Source organism: Pongo abelii, chromosome X, assembly GCF_028885655.2.
Source record: "Pongo abelii isolate AG06213 chromosome X, NHGRI_mPonAbe1-v2.0_pri, whole genome shotgun sequence".
NCBI classification, from domain to species: Eukaryota; Metazoa; Chordata; class Mammalia; order Primates; family Hominidae; genus Pongo; species Pongo abelii.
The window spans coordinates 75,009,698-75,025,324 of NC_072008.2; the positions used below are offsets into that span (position 1 = coordinate 75,009,698).

General features: G+C 41.6%; 1 protein-coding gene across 1 annotated transcript in view; it reads left to right on the forward strand.

Annotated features, from left to right (window-relative positions):
• Positions 1-452: 452 nt before the first annotated feature.
• Positions 453-15,627, forward strand: part of DGAT2L6 (diacylglycerol O-acyltransferase 2 like 6) — a 31,123-nt gene continuing 15,948 nt past the window's right edge. Inside the window, exon 1 of the mRNA XM_002831761.5 lies at positions 453-637. Within this exon, the coding sequence (XP_002831807.2) occupies positions 553-637 (85 nt within the window). The 5' untranslated portion in view covers positions 453-552. The remainder of the gene's footprint in view (positions 638-15,627) is intronic.

The following is a 15,627-nucleotide window of genomic DNA, read 5'->3' on the forward strand; positions in this document are numbered from 1 at the left end:
AGGCAGGTCCCTTGGGACTAGAGGCCCAAAGAGGGATCTGAAGAGTCTATTAACAGATATCCGGTGCAGAAAAACAGCCCCAGTGGGCTAGGTGACTCAGCAGAAGACAAGAGGAGACAAAAGGTAACCACTAGAGCAGAAACAAGTGTGGCTGCCAAGTCCCTTTTCTTAAGCAGGGAAAGGGAGTGGGGTGCTTTTCGGAGGTCCTATTTGAGGCCCAAGCTACTCTCTTCCTGCGCTGATTTATCAAGAGTGCCCCTCCCCCACAGCTAGAGCCACCCCAGGGCCATTTCTGCTTCATTACAATTGGGCACACGTGGAGAAAGGATACTACTGAGGAGATCAATTATATTGCCTGATCTGCAACCTGATGTGTGGGTAGGAAGTTGGGGCGGGGCAGTGGAGGAAAAGTTTGGTCAAGCCTGACAAAACCCCAGCAGCTAATCTCACTCCACAGTAAGAGATTATAGCAAAGCATCTATAATCAACTCAGCTTAAGAAGTTTTGACCTTCTGGTTAGGCTTCTTGCCACAACAGAACAGCACCAAAATCATGGCCTTCTTCTCCCGACTGGATCTCCAGGAGGGCCTCCAAACCTTCTTTGTTTTGCAATGGATCCCAGTCTATATATTTTTAGGTGAGTGAACCCCCAGGGCTGGAGGGCACATGGGGAACAAACCAAAACAGTGGCCAATCTCTAGATGAGGAGGGTTCCAAAGAGATCATCTGGTTGATCTCCACCCTCTGGGAAGGAACTGGCTGGCACAAAGGCCAGGAGTGAGGCTGCGGCTGTTCTGGTTTAAAGATTACTCCAGGCCAGGCACGGTGGCTCAGGCCTATAATCCCAGCACTTTGGGAGGCTGAGGCAGGTGGATCACCTGAGGTCAGGAGTTTGAGACCAGCCTGGCCAACATTGTGAAATCTCATCTCTACTAAAAAAAAAAAAAAAAAAAAAAAAAACAAAAATTAGCTGGGCATGGTGGCATGCACCGGTAATCCCAGCTACTTGGGAGGCTGAGACAGGAGAATCACTTGAACCCGGGAGGTGGAGCTTGCAGTGAGCCAAGATAGTGCCACTGCACTCCAGCCTGGGTGACAGAGCAAGACTCCGTCTCAAGATGAAAAAAAAAAATCACTCCAGTCTTCTCAGGAGCTGTCCCCTATGAACTAGCTGAAGAGAATCATATTCAGGGACAGGGCAGAAGTAGTGGTGGCTTACAGAGTTGGTGTTACTAGGTAGGTGTAGGGTGATTTTCTAGTCTATGGTTATGGTGAGAGAATTCTGGAAAATCTGAGGGCTGCCTGAGTGACATCTCAGACAGAATTTTGAGAAAGAGCCAGTTGTTCCGTGGACTCACGGCACAGAGGTCAACAGCGTTGGGCCTCTCCCACCCAAGAAGGCTCTTCTGAGGCAGCTTTTTTTTTTGAGATGAAGTTTCACTCTTGTCGCCCAGGCTGGAGTGCAAACGGCAAACGGGCTGACAGCTCCAAGATTTTCCCTGCCAGAAACCAGAGATTTGGGGGCGGTCAATTACAGGTGCAAGCTTGAAAACTGGATGAGGAGAAATAATGTCATCCTGAAGGATGAGACAGGTAGGAGACAGCTGGTTCCAACCCATGGGAGGCTCTATGACCCTTAGAGCAGAGGCTCTCAACCAGGGTCCTATAGACCAAAAATTCAGGGTGGATGGGGGGTTACTTTGAATTGGGATGAATAAAACTGCCTCTTTCTTTCCACTAACTTCTAATTGAAATGTAGTATTTCCTTCAATGATGAATGTAGACAATAAACCACGAAGTGTTAGGAGTACCTGTGAGTGTCAGTAACAGACATCACAGAGATTTGCATTTCATATTACAGTTGTTGCTGGCATCTCGAAATTTCATTTATGTTCACGACTACTTCAAAATTCCAGTAGTTACTGGCACTGCTGTTAGATCTGGTTATTTAATGCATACATCAAGAAGCACATATGTTACTATATCACATTGTGGGTAATATTTTGATAACTGAATTTTAATATAATGGGTTTCCTTTGTAAATCTGTGTATTTTATTTTGTGCATTTAAACATATTATTCAGAGAAAGGGTCCATGGCTTCACCAGACTGCCAGAGGGGTCCACAACCTTCTCAAAATGCAGACTTATTAAGCCTTATTAAAATCAAAACATGCTAAGCCCATTGATGGCTTGACTTTAGCTATATCGAGAGAAGAAAGTGATTTTGTTAGTAAACTTAGTTGTTTCTAGACTTTCATAGTTTCCTTTTGTTTTCCTTTGCATTTCCCCTAACTTCCTCAAAAAGACCCCTTTGATAAGTTCTGACCCTCAGCCAGGAAAGTGAGGAGCACAGGAATGTCCTAAGAGACTTGCTATTGGGGTGGCAGCAACCGTGTCAAATCTAGATCCCAGAAAGAGTGGGCAGAGATGGGGCAGAGAGAGCAGGGGAAAGACGTCAAGAGAGGATGAGCTATGTGAGTGGGTCCTTTTAGGTGTAGTGCCTCTCCCACCCAAGAATGCTCTTCTGAGGCAGCCTTTTTTTTTTTTTTTTTTTTTTTTTTGAGATGGAGTTTCGCTCTTGTCACCCAGGCTGGAGTGCAATGGTGGGATCTTGGCTCACTGCTACCTCCGCCTCCCGGGTTCAAGCGATTCTCCTGCTTCAGCTTCCCGAGTAGCCGGGACTACAGGTGTGTGCCACCACACCCAGCTAATTTTTGTATTTTTAGTACAGACGGGGTATCGCCATGTTGGCCAAGCTGTTCTCAAACTGCTGACCTCAGGTGATCCGCCCACCTGGGCCTCCCAAAGTGCTGGCTGGGATTATCGGCATGAGCCACCGTGCTGGGCCGAGGCAGCGTTTCTAATTAAAATGTACTCATTTTTCTGCCAGAAAATGATACTTTCTCATATATATTTTTCTCTATTTCATTTCCCCTCTCAAAGGACACTGTGTCCTGCTGAGTATAGGGTAGAGAGTGTATCAGACAACTGGATATGTGAGGGACCAAGAAGGTGAGGATTAGCCTCCAAGAAATGCCCCTTTACCCCCAAATCTCAACGGTTTCTAGTTGTCCCAGAAGAGCTGGAGGAGTGGAGTGGGGATGATACCTATGTGTCTTCAGTGGAAACACATAAGAATAAATGGGGCCAGGTGCAGTGGCTCACGCCTGTAATCCCAGCACTTTGGGAGGCCGAGGTGGGTGGATCAAAAAATCAAGAGATCGAGACCATCTTGGCCAACATGGTGAAACCCCATCTCTACTAAAAATAGAAAAATTAGCTGGGTGTGGTGGCGCGTGCCTGTAGTCCTAGCTACTCGGGAGGCTGAGGCAGGAGAATCACTTGAACCCGAGAGGCAGAGGTTGCAGTGAGCCAAGATTGTGCCACTGCACTCCAGCCTGGTGACAGAGCAAGACTCTGTTTCAAACAAAAAAATAAAAAATAAAAAATAGAAATAAAAATAAAGAATAAACGGGATTTTTTTCACCTTCATTTTTTAAAGTTATTTTTATTGTGGTACAATACCTAGAACATAAAATTTACCATTTTAACCATTTCTAAGTGTGCTCTAAGTACATGTCATTAAGTACATTCACAATGCATGGCCACCATCCATCTCCAGAATTTTATCTTCCGAAACTGAAACTCTGTATCCATTAAACAATAACTCCCTAATTCCCCCTCCCTCCAGCCCCTGGCAACCACCATTCTGTTTTCTGTCTCTATGAATTTGCCTATTCTAGGTACCTCATATAATTGGAATTACTATTCCAGTGTTTGTCCTTTCATGATTGGCTTATTTTACTTAGTATAATGGCTTTAAGGCTCACCCATGTGGTATCATGTGTCAGAATTTCTTTCCTTTGAAAGGCTGAGTTATACGGTGCCTTGTGTAGATATGCCACACATTGTTTTCCATTCATCTATTGATGGACATTTAGGTTGCCTTGACATTTTGGCTATTGTGAGTAATGTTGCTATGACTATAGATGTACAAACATCTCTTTGAGACTCTGCTTTCAATGCTTTTGATATATACCCAGAAATGGAATTCCTGGATCACACAGTAATTCTGTTTTTATTTTTATTTTTTGGAACTGCCATCCTGTTTTCCTCAATGGCTGCACAATTTCACATTCCCACCAACAGTGCACAAGAGTTTCAATTTCTCCACATCCTCACCTATACTTCTTATTTTCTGTTTTTTAAATAATAGCCATCCCAATGGGTGTGAGATGATCTCATTGTGGTTTTGCTTTACATTTCCCTGATGATCAGTAATGTTGAGCATCTTTTCACGTGCTTGTTGGCCATTTGATTTGACTTTTTTAGACTGATTAGCTTTACCATTCCATTTGTCTTTCTCTTCTAGTTTAGGTGCTATATGTCTTGTTTCTGTTCTTTTAGTGATTATGCTAGAAATTACAACACAAATCCTGGGTCTTGAAGGTTACCAAGGTAGCTTCAGTGTCCAACAGGGCGTGATGCCCACAGAGGTGCCTAAGACATTCAAATATGTTCAATCCAACAGTTATAGATTAAATACTAATGATATGATCTTGGGCTGTCCTTGTTGTGAGATCCTTGCAGGCTCCTTACTATCTAGTAACAGAGATAAACCAATCATTCATTCAGTCATTGTCCGTATTTTATGTGCCAGTGCTGGACATATACACAGATCACTATAATGTAAGACAGACTGTGGTGAGTGAAAGAGCCGTGACAAAGTGATATTAGGGTATCTGAATAAGAAATTATTACATAAGTTGAACAGATCAGGGGAGACAGGAAAGGGAATCACTGTGGAATGGCAATCAGGGCATGAGTTCTGGAGTTCATCAGACTTAGACGGCAATTAGCTATGTGACTCCAAACAAGTACTGCAATCCCTCTAAGTCTCAGTATCCCCATCCTCTCAGCCTGGTCCATGGGAAATGCTCCTACAGAAATGTCTGCCTTCCTCCCTTCCTTCCTCCTTTTCTTTCTTGCCTTCTTTCCTTCCTTCCTTCTATCTTGCTCAGAGCCTCCCTCAGTGCTTCCCCTCCTTCCCAAATGATGTTCAGAATCATAGCTGATTACTGAGCATTACTGGAAGTAATGGGGAGGAAATAGAGAAAATGGAGGAAAGGCAGAGGGACAAGAAGGAGGGAGGAAGCAAGAAGAGAGGAATGAGAAAATGGCTTGGAGGAGATTTGGAACACAAATATTCGTGTCCTTAGAATTAGGCTGTGGCTCTGACAGCCCCTCTGAGGGCCAGCTTTCATTCAGAGGATGGCTTTCCCTCATCTCTTCCAGGCTTCTATCACCATCCCCCTAAACTATCTCTATATCCTTTTTCCTGATCGTCTAACCTTTGATCTCCACCCTCTCCAATCTATTCCAGTGCCTACTTCTGGAGGTCTTTCAAAAGCATTTTTTTCTTTTTTTTGAGACGGAGTCTTACTCTGTTGCCCAGGCTGGAGTGCAGTGGGGCAATCTCAGCTCACTGCAACCTCCGCCTCCGGGGTTCAAGCAATTCCCCTGCCTCAGCCTCCCGAGTAGCTGGGATTACAGGTGTGTGCCACCACACCCAGCTAATTTTTTTTTTTTTTTTTTTTTTTGAGGCAGAGTCTCGCTCTGTCGCCCAGGCTGGAGTGCAGTGGTGCCATCTCGGCTCACTGCAAGCTCCGCCTCCCGGGCTCACGCCATTCTACTGCCTCAGCCTCCCGAGTAGCTGGGACTACAGGTGCCCGCCACGACGCCCAGCTAATTTTTTTGTATTTTTTAGTAGAGACGGAGTTTCACCGTGTTAGCCAAGATGGTCTCGATCTCCTGACCTTGTGATCCGCCCGCCTCGGCCTCCCAAAGTGCTGGGATTACAGGCGTGAGCCACTGCGCCCGACCATTTTTTTTTTGTATTTTTAGTAGAGACAGGGTTTTGCCATGTTGGCCAGGCTGGTCTCGAACTCCTGACCTCAGGTGATCTGCCCTCCTCGGCCTCCTAAAGTGCTGGGATTACAGGCGTGAGCCACCGCCTCAAAAGCATATTTGATTACATCCCTCTCCTGCTCAAAAATAGTCAGTGGTTTCCCATTGCCTAAGTGATAACGTATAAAGGTATCAGACTGGGCATTCAAAGCCCTCCTCCACTCTGGTGTTAACCCCTTGCCAGCTCGTCCTCCTACTCTTCCCTATGTGATTGCCTTGCATTGCAGGCAATCTATTCACTAAACAAACAGGAAATGTACTCTCCTACTCCTTCACCTCTGCTCCCACCACTCCCACTACTCCTGCCAGTGGAAAGATGGCATGATAGCTCTTCCTGGACTATCCAGGGACAGCACCTCCTTTTAGATATTACTCAAGTCATATCTTCTCTGTAACATTTTCCAGACAACCCAATACTACATCGCCTCTGAAAGTCTAGAGCATTTTGTAAGAATAGGCTGGGTAGCAGCCATTATATCTTTTGTGCTCTCTACCCAATAAGCTCCATGAGAACAGGAGCCCTTTCTTATCATTATTATATTTCATGCAAGACCAAGCTTGACACTAACTTGAAGGTCTTCCAGATTTCTTCTTCCTCAGCAGAAATCTTTAAATTCACTCTTATTCTTTTTTCTCTCCCTTGGACATCCTTTTTGGGTGTGTGGGCCTGCCTTCTTTCTCTGGTTTCTGGTACTGTAAAAAATAGAACAGGTTGGGTGCAGTGGCTCATGCCTGTAATCCAAACATTTTGGGAGGCCGAGGTGGGAGGATCACTCGAGCCTGGGAGTTTGAGACCAGTTTGGGCAACATAGTGAGACTCCATCTCTACAGAAAAAAAAAAAAAATCAAAAAATTAGCCAGGCATGGTGGTGCATGCCTGTGGTCCCAGCTATTGTGCAGGCAGAAATGGGGGGCTCATTTGAGCCTAAGAGGTAAAGGTTAGAGTGAGTTGTGATCACGCCATTGCACTCTAGCCTGGGTGACAGAGTGAGACCCTGTCTCAAAATAAATAAATAAAAATAGAACATAGTCTTCAGGCCAGTTCTGTCACTTACTTGCTATGAGACCTTATGCAAGTGAGTCTCTTTTATTTTCTATATGACCTTGAGCAAGTAAGTCATTCACCCTGTACCATAACAGAAACAGCATAGTACCTGCCTCTCAAGACTGTTCCAGAGATCTTTGAGGTGAGAAAATCCTCAATACATGTTAATTTTCTTCCTTTTAACTACCGAAATTGACTACTTGGAGCCCAACCACCACACCTGATAAGATACTACCAACCTTGTCAACCTTGCCACTTGATCAAGAGAGGAGTGACAACCACTCCTCTGAGGCAGACACCTTAGACACTGACTTTATTGCATCTTCAGGAAGAATAATGATAACTAAAGCAGATAGAGGCTTTTTCTTTTTTTCTTTCTTTCTTTTTTTTTGGAGACAGAGTCTTGCTCTGTCTCCCAGGCTGAGGCTGGAGTGCAGTGGTATGATCATAACTCACTGCAGCCTCAAACTCCTCGGCTCAAGCGATCCTCTTGCCTCAGCTTCCCGAGTAGCTGGGACTACAAGTGTGCACCACCATGCTTGGTTAATTTTTCAATTTTTTTGTAGAGACGAGGTCTCACTACGTTGCCTGGGTTGGTCTCGAACTCCTGGACTCCAGGGATCCTTCTGCCCTGGCCTCCCAAAATGCCGGCATTACAGGAGTGAGCCACCATGCCCGGCCTAGACTTTGATGCATTCCCAGCATTCCCAAATACCCCATCACGGCGTCTTTCATTAATCCCCTTCCATCGCCCCAGCATCAAATCAGCTGCATGGGGCTGCAAATTCTACCTCCTTGGTGACTTTCAAATTGGTATGTGAAACAGTAGCCTATTTCAGCTTCCCGCTGGCTTTCATCTGAATGCCAAAACTCTTAGCTGATCTCTTTGCCTATAGTTTCTCTTGCTCTCACAGTTATTCCAGATTATCTTCCTGAAACAGACACGATCGTGCTACTCTTCTGCTCTCTGCTTAATAACCTTTACTGGCTATTCATTTCCTTCAGCATCAGGCCTAATCTCTCCAGTTTCCTTCCCAGCTTCATCTCCTGTACCACGGCTTCCTTAGGCTGCCTGTGTTTTTGCAGGTAATGATGTTACTCACAGGCCTTGGACTCTCCCATCTCCTGGCCTTTGTTCAAGCTCTTCTTTGTGCATGGAGGACCCTTCCTCTACCAATCCAGCTGACAAAAATCCTACCTTTCCTCCAAAATTCAACTTTGAACCTTACCCTTCACAAGAAACCCAGAGCTTCTCCAAGACAGGAATTTTGTTTTCCACATGTATTAATGTGAGTTAATACACATGAGGTACTTAAAATAGTTATTGGCACATAATGAATGCTATCTACTTTTTTTCCTACAGCTTGGAGTAAAGATATATGATCTCTCTGATTCTCAGCTTCTTCATCTGTAAAACGAGATAATAAAATTATCCACCTATGAGGATTGCAAGAACATTAAATGAGATAATATACATTAAGTGCTGAACAGAGTGCTGTTTCACAACAAATGGTCAATACATGGTATCAAGGACCATGGTTGCATTATTTTCATCATTTCCATATTTACTCCTTTCACCCTCCCCTTTCCAGTTCCCAACCCTGTCCCCATGGCTTTTAACATAGAGATTTCATATGAGGTAGGCTCATCAATGTTTACTGAATTATTAAATTACCTGTCACTCCTACAAGTTCTTATACTTACAGTTTATTTGGATCCAACAAGTAATCACAAAGCCACAGAAATTCCTCTTTGACAAACTACTCTTTTTTTTTTTTAATTTCTGAAGGCATTGAGCCAACTGACTACATTAGGCAAGCGTTGCCAATATTCAGATTTAGGTCATTGCCCCGAAACATGAAACATAATGTTTTCATCCATAAGAATTACAGGTTTTCACCTTACACTGGAAATAACTCGTTGCCTATATCCTTACACACACATGCACACCTTATAACTTCAGATGGCCTTTCCTTGTTTGGAATAAGGTTTCTCTTCCTATTAACTTTCACCTGCAACTTGGAGAATTTTGAAATCGAACTTCTTCCTTTACTATAATTCAATGTAATGAATATTTGTCATAAGCTGTTTCTCTGTGTTTGGCACTGTGCTGAAGGCCAAACTTACTGTCTGATAGGGAGAGAGACAGACATATGAGGTACTAATTACAGAATCAAACAAAATGAACCAGAACCAGAAAGAAGCACGAGTAATGTCTTGGGAGTGTGCAGAAGAGGGAGTCCTTAATTCTGACCAGGAGATGAGCAAAGATATCACAAGGAAGTGTCATTTGAGCTAAACCTTAAAGCCTGAGAGAAGTTTGATAAGCAGAAAGTTGGAAAGAGAGTAATAAAAATAAGGGAACAGTATCATCAAAGGCACAGAAATGTGAATTACATGGTGAGTTGAGGGAATGGGAAGTAGACAAAGGTGGTTGGGCCCGTTTCCCATACTTTAGCCATTTGTGTCCCATCATCTTCTGGCTCTTTCCACAGCTGTGTACCACCTATGCTATTATTACTTAACATACTTTTTCTTCAAATTAAGTCATCTCTGTAGCCTAAATTAATGTATTTTAACAGGAAATTTTATATCGCTACCCTGAATTTGCTTTTATTCCCTATGCATTAAAATAGCTTTTTATCCATACACCACCTTGGATCATCTAATGTCCCTACAGGGCATGGGAACACTAGGCTAAGAAACACTTTGAGAAATACTAGGCTGCAGCATAAGGAATGTGAGTATGGGTACTGAGAGATGAGGCTAGGAAGATACATGGGGCTAGGCCAGTGAGGGCCTTGAATACCAAGCCAATGTGTTCAGACTTTATTCTGCCAGCAGTTGGAAAATATTGACGGTTTTGGAGGAAGCAAACATTATGTGATTGTGCTTTTTAAAAATTTCTGGCAGAGATGTGGGAAATGGATTTAAGGGGAAGAAACCAATAGCTGAAGGGCAGACAAAAGGCTGCAGTCCAGACTAGAAAAAAATCAAGTCCTGGACCATAGCAGTAGCAATGGGGACAGAGGCAGGAAGATGGATAGAAGTTTTTTGTTTGTTTGTTTGTTTGTTTGGAAAGGGAAAGAAGTCAAAGATGGCCTAAAAATATTGAACCTATGACATTTATCTTGAGGCCTGAAAGATGATTAGGAACTAGCCAGACACAGAGCTGAAGAGAGAGTTTTCCAGGCAAAGGGGACGGCACGCAGAGAAGCCCTGAAGCTAGAGAGCACTTGAAGGAGCTGAAAAAATAGCATGGTGGAATGCAAAGAACAAGGTGGTGGCCGGGGACTAGATCACCAAGACCTCCTAACCCTTCTAAGCCAGGGTTAGGAGACTGGACTTGATCCTAAGGGCCACAGGAAACCATATTAATTGTTGAATTGTTAAATTACCATATACTCCCACAGGTTCTTATATTTATAGTTAACTTAGATACAGTAAGTAATCATAAAGCCACAGATATCCCTCTTTGACAAACCAGCCATGTCCTTGGCTACATGCTATAGAGTGACAGAGACAGACTTGCATTTAATGCACTGGCTGCATCATGGCTCAAATGGAAGAAGGCAGCCTATTTAGAAGACACTGGTAGTCATCTAGGTGAGAGATAATGGTGGCTTTGACCAAGTGGTAGCATGGAGGTGGGAAATAGAATAATTTGAAAGATATCTGGAAGGCAGAACTGGCAAGAATTGGTAAATGACTAAAGGGAAGTAACAGCTAGAGCTTAGTGGTTAAGGGTACAGTCTCTGGAGTAAGACAATCTTGGTTCTCAGCCCTGGCTCACTCACCTGCTAGCTGTGTAATCTTGGAACAATTTAACCACTCTGAACCTCAGGTCCTCATCCACAAAATGGTAATGATTACTGTTCTCATGGGATCTTTATGAAGATTAAATAAACTATGCCATGTGAAACAGTTTTACATGATAAGTGTACAATAGATATTGGCTATTAATCTATGGGCTAAGTGAGCAAGTGAGAGGAGTCAGAGATGATCTGAAGAAAGGACCCACTTAGGTCATATTGGTACCTTTTTTAACTTAAGCTAGTAATCATTAGCAATTTGAGGCTGTACAAGTTTAACTTTTTTTAAAGTCAGGATCAGGGATAAAGAGGGACATTATGTAATGATAAATGGGCTGATTCACCAAGAAAACAACTATCCTAAATGTGCATGCATCAAATGATAGAACTGCAAAATATATGATGCAAAAACTGATGGTGCTGAAAAGAAAAATAGACAAATTAGCAATTATATTTGGAGACCTCCTTGACAACTACAATCAATCAAAACTCACCTAACATGAAATAAATAACCCATCACTATAATCTTAATTTTAGAAGGTTAAAAACCTTCCAAAAAGAGATTTTCAGACCCAGATGGTTTCAACAGCAAATTCTACAAACATTTTACAGAAAAAATATCACGAATTCTATGCAATCTCTGTGAGAAAGCTTAACAGAAAGGAACATTTCCCAACTCATTTACGAGGCCACATCCTGATACCAAAATCAGACAAAGATAGTACAAAAAAGGAAAAGAAAACTACAGACTAAGATCCCTCATATATATAAATGAAAAAAGCAACAAAATATTAACAAATTGAATCCAGCAATACATTACAAAGAATAATGCACCATGACCAAGTGGCCTTTATCCAGGAAGGCAAGTGTAAATATTTGAAAATAAATCAATGTAAACTACCATATTAACCATCTAAGCATGAAAAAACCCCATGTAATCATATCAGTTGACAAACTTCAACATGTAATCATGATAAAATCTCTCAGCAAACTAGGAATAGAAGGGAACTTCCTCAACCTGATAAAGGGCATCTACAAAAAAAAAAAAAAAAAAAAAAAAACAAACCCTACAGTTAACATCACACTTGATCATGAAAGACGAAATGCTTTCTCCCTAAGATTAGAAACAAAGCAAGGATGTCCATTCTCACCACTTGTATTCAACGGTATGCTAAAAGCCCTAGCAAATGCAATATGGCAAAAAGAAAAACAGAAAGAAATGCATACAGATCGGAAAAAATGAGAAATAAAACTGTCCTTACTTGTAGATGACATGATAGTATGTATGGAAAATCCCAAGGACTCTACTTTAAATAAAACAAAAACCTCCAAGAACTAACAAATGAGATTAGCCAGTCACAGGATACAAGATCATGCATAAAAATTAATCACATTTCTATATACTAGCAGAGAAGAATTGAAAATAGAAATTTAAAAAAAATACCATTTAAATACCTTCAAAAATAAAATGTTTGGGAATAAATCTAATAAACCATACAGGATTCATAGGCTAAAAACTGCAAAATGCTGATGAATAAAATAAAAGATCTAAATAATTAGAGACATACCATGTTCACAGATTGGAAGATTCAACACAGTAAAGATGCCAATTCTCCCCAGATTGATCTATAAGTATAATGCAATTCAAGTAAAAATCACAGCCAGGCTATATTAGGTAATAGTTTTGCATAAATATTAAATTTCCCAAATTCGGTAATAGCATTGTGGGTGCTGTAAGGGAAGAGAATATCGTTTTTCTTGCAAAATACATGCTAAAAAGTATTTAGAAGCAAAAGGTTGTAATCTCTGTGATGTATTCTCAAATACAAACATACATGTATATACTTGAATTTTTACATTTAAAGATAAATCAAATGTAAAATGTTGACAATGGGTAGATGTAGATGAAGATTAAACAAGGCTTTATTAAAATAATCTTGTTTTTTCAAAATTTAAAAAGTTTAATTTTTTAAACTTTTTAAATTTTTTAACTTTTTAACTTTTTAATTTTTTAATTTTTTAACTTTTTAATTTTTTTAACTTTTTAAAAATTTAAAAAGTTTAATTAAAAAACTTCCATCAAGAGTTTCTATAGAAATAAACAAGCTGATTCAAAAATTTATATAGAAAAACAAAGAAACTACAAATAATTAAAACGATTTTGAGAAAGAATAAAGTTAAAGGAATTATACCATCTGATTTTGAGACCTAGTATAAGACTAGAGCAATCAAGACAGTGATGTATTTGTGAAGGAATAAATACATTGATCCACAGAACAGAAAAGAGTCAAGAAATAGACACATGAATATGGTCAATTGATTTTTGACAAAGATGAAAAAGCAATTCAATGCAGGATGAATAAGTCTTTTCAAGGAATGGTGTAGGAAAATTTGATATCCATATGTGGCAAAATGAATCTTGACCCAAACTTCAGGCTCTATAAAAATTAACTCAAGTATGACATCAACAAGATGGTGAATGGGAAGTCCATCACATCTCTCCAGAGCAACAAGAATCTGGCAGCCATCCATGGACCAAAGTACCTTTGTGGGAATTTTGGACCCAGGTAGGATGTTGCAAAACTCTAGTAGAGTCCAACACCAAGGAAGGCTGTTTTGAGAGGGCAGGCCCACACCCAGGCTTGTTGACTGTGGTGAAGGTTACAGACCTGGAAATAGCCTCATCCCCCTGTAAACTCAGCTGGAATGCCATTTGGTCTTGAGTCTGCCATCAAAATCATCTTCCAAGGCATCCAGGAGGAGTCACAACCATCTGTGCCTCAAGTTACAGGACTGCCAATCTTGGTCCCAGCATTACAGCCTGAAGTAGCCTTATAACTCAGCTCTGGTCACACTCTGCTGTGGTATGGGAGCAATTATGCCTTCCCAGGGGCTTGCTGGGAGTCATGCCTGTCTGTGCCATAGGAAGCAAGCTTGCTAACCGTGGTACCACAGCAGATCCTGAAACAGCCCCGTAACTTGGGTCCAGCTCCATTCAACTGTATAGGGCAGTCCTGTCCACCCAGGAACCTGGCAGGAGCACACCTGTCCATGCCCATGGAGGCAGGCCTGCAGGCCTCAGTCTTGGCTATAGACCTTGAGGCAGTTCTATGACTTGGTTCCAGCCTTTCTCATCCACAGTCCCAGGCCTGTCCTGCCTGCCCAGGGACCCACCCAGTGACCTAGCAGAAGCCCCCCCATAAACCTGCTGAAATCAGTCTATAAAGACTGATTTGCTCCTTCAAGTGCACAGAAACCAATGAAAGGCTATACAAATAACAAATAATCGGCTGTGAATCCATCTGGTCCTGGAGTCTTTTTGCTTGGTAAGCTATTGATTATTACCACCATTTCAGAGCCTGTTATTGGTCTATTCAGAGATTCAAATTCTTCCTGGTTTAGTCTTGAGCGGGTGTGTGTGTCGAGGAATTTATCCATTTCTTCTAGATTGTCTAGTTTATTTGCGTAGAGGTGTTTGTAGTATTCTCTGATGGTACTTTGTATTTCTGTGGGATCGGTGGTGATATCCCCTTTATCATTTTTTATTGCGTCTATTTGATTCAGCCAAATTCTACCAGAGGTACAAGGAGGAACTGGTACCATTCCTTCTGAAACTATTCCAATCGATAGAAAAAGAGGGAATCCTCCCTAACTCATTTTATGAGGCCAGCATCATCCTGATACCAAAGCCTGGCAGAGACACACACAAAAAAGAGAATTTTAGACCAATATCCTTGATGAACATTGATGCAAAAATCCTCAATAAAATACTGGCAAACCGAATCCAGCAGCACATCAAAAAGCTTATCCACCATGATCAAGTGGGCTTCATCCCTGGGATGCAAGGCTGGTTCAATATACGCAAATCAATAAATGTAATCCAGCATATAAACAGAACCAAAGACAAAAACCACATGATTATCTCAATAGATGCGGAAAAGGCCTTTGACAAAATTCAACAACGCTTCACGCTAAAAACTCTCAATAAATTAGGTATTGATGGGACTTATCTCAAAATAATAAGAGCTATCTATGACAAACCCACAGCCAATATCATACTGAATGGGCAAAAACTGGAAGCATTCCCTTTGAAAACTGGCACAAGACAGGGATGCCCTCTCTCACCACTCCTATTCAACATAGTGTTGGAAGTTCTGGCCAGGGCAATTAGGCAGGAGAAGGAAATCAAGGGTATTCAATTAGGAAAAGAGGAAGTCAAATTGTCCCTGTTTGCAGATGACATGATTGTATATCTAGAAAACCCCATTGTCTCAGCCCAAAATCTCCTTAAGCTGATAAGCAACTTCAGCAAAGTCTCAGGATAAAAAATCAATGTACAAAAATCACAAGCATTCTTATACACCAGTGACAGACAAACAGAGAGCCAAATCATGAGTGAACTCCCATTCACAATTGCTTCAAAGAGAATAAAATACCTAGGAATCCAACTTACAAGGGACGTAAAGGACCTTTTCAAGGAGAAATACAAACCACTGCTCAATGAAATAAAAGAGGATACAAACAAATGGAAGAACATTCCATGCTCATGGATAGGAAGAATCAATATCGTGAAAATGGCCATACTGCCCAAGGTAATTTATAGATTGAATGCCATCCCCATCAAGCTACCAATGACTTTCTTCACAGAATTGGAAAAAACTACTTTAAAGTTCATATGGAACCAAAAAAGAGCCTGCATCGCCAAGTCAATCCTGAGCCAAAAGAACAAAGCTGGAGGCATCACGCTACCTGACTTCAAACTATACTACAAGGCTACAGTAACCAAAACAGCATGGTACTGG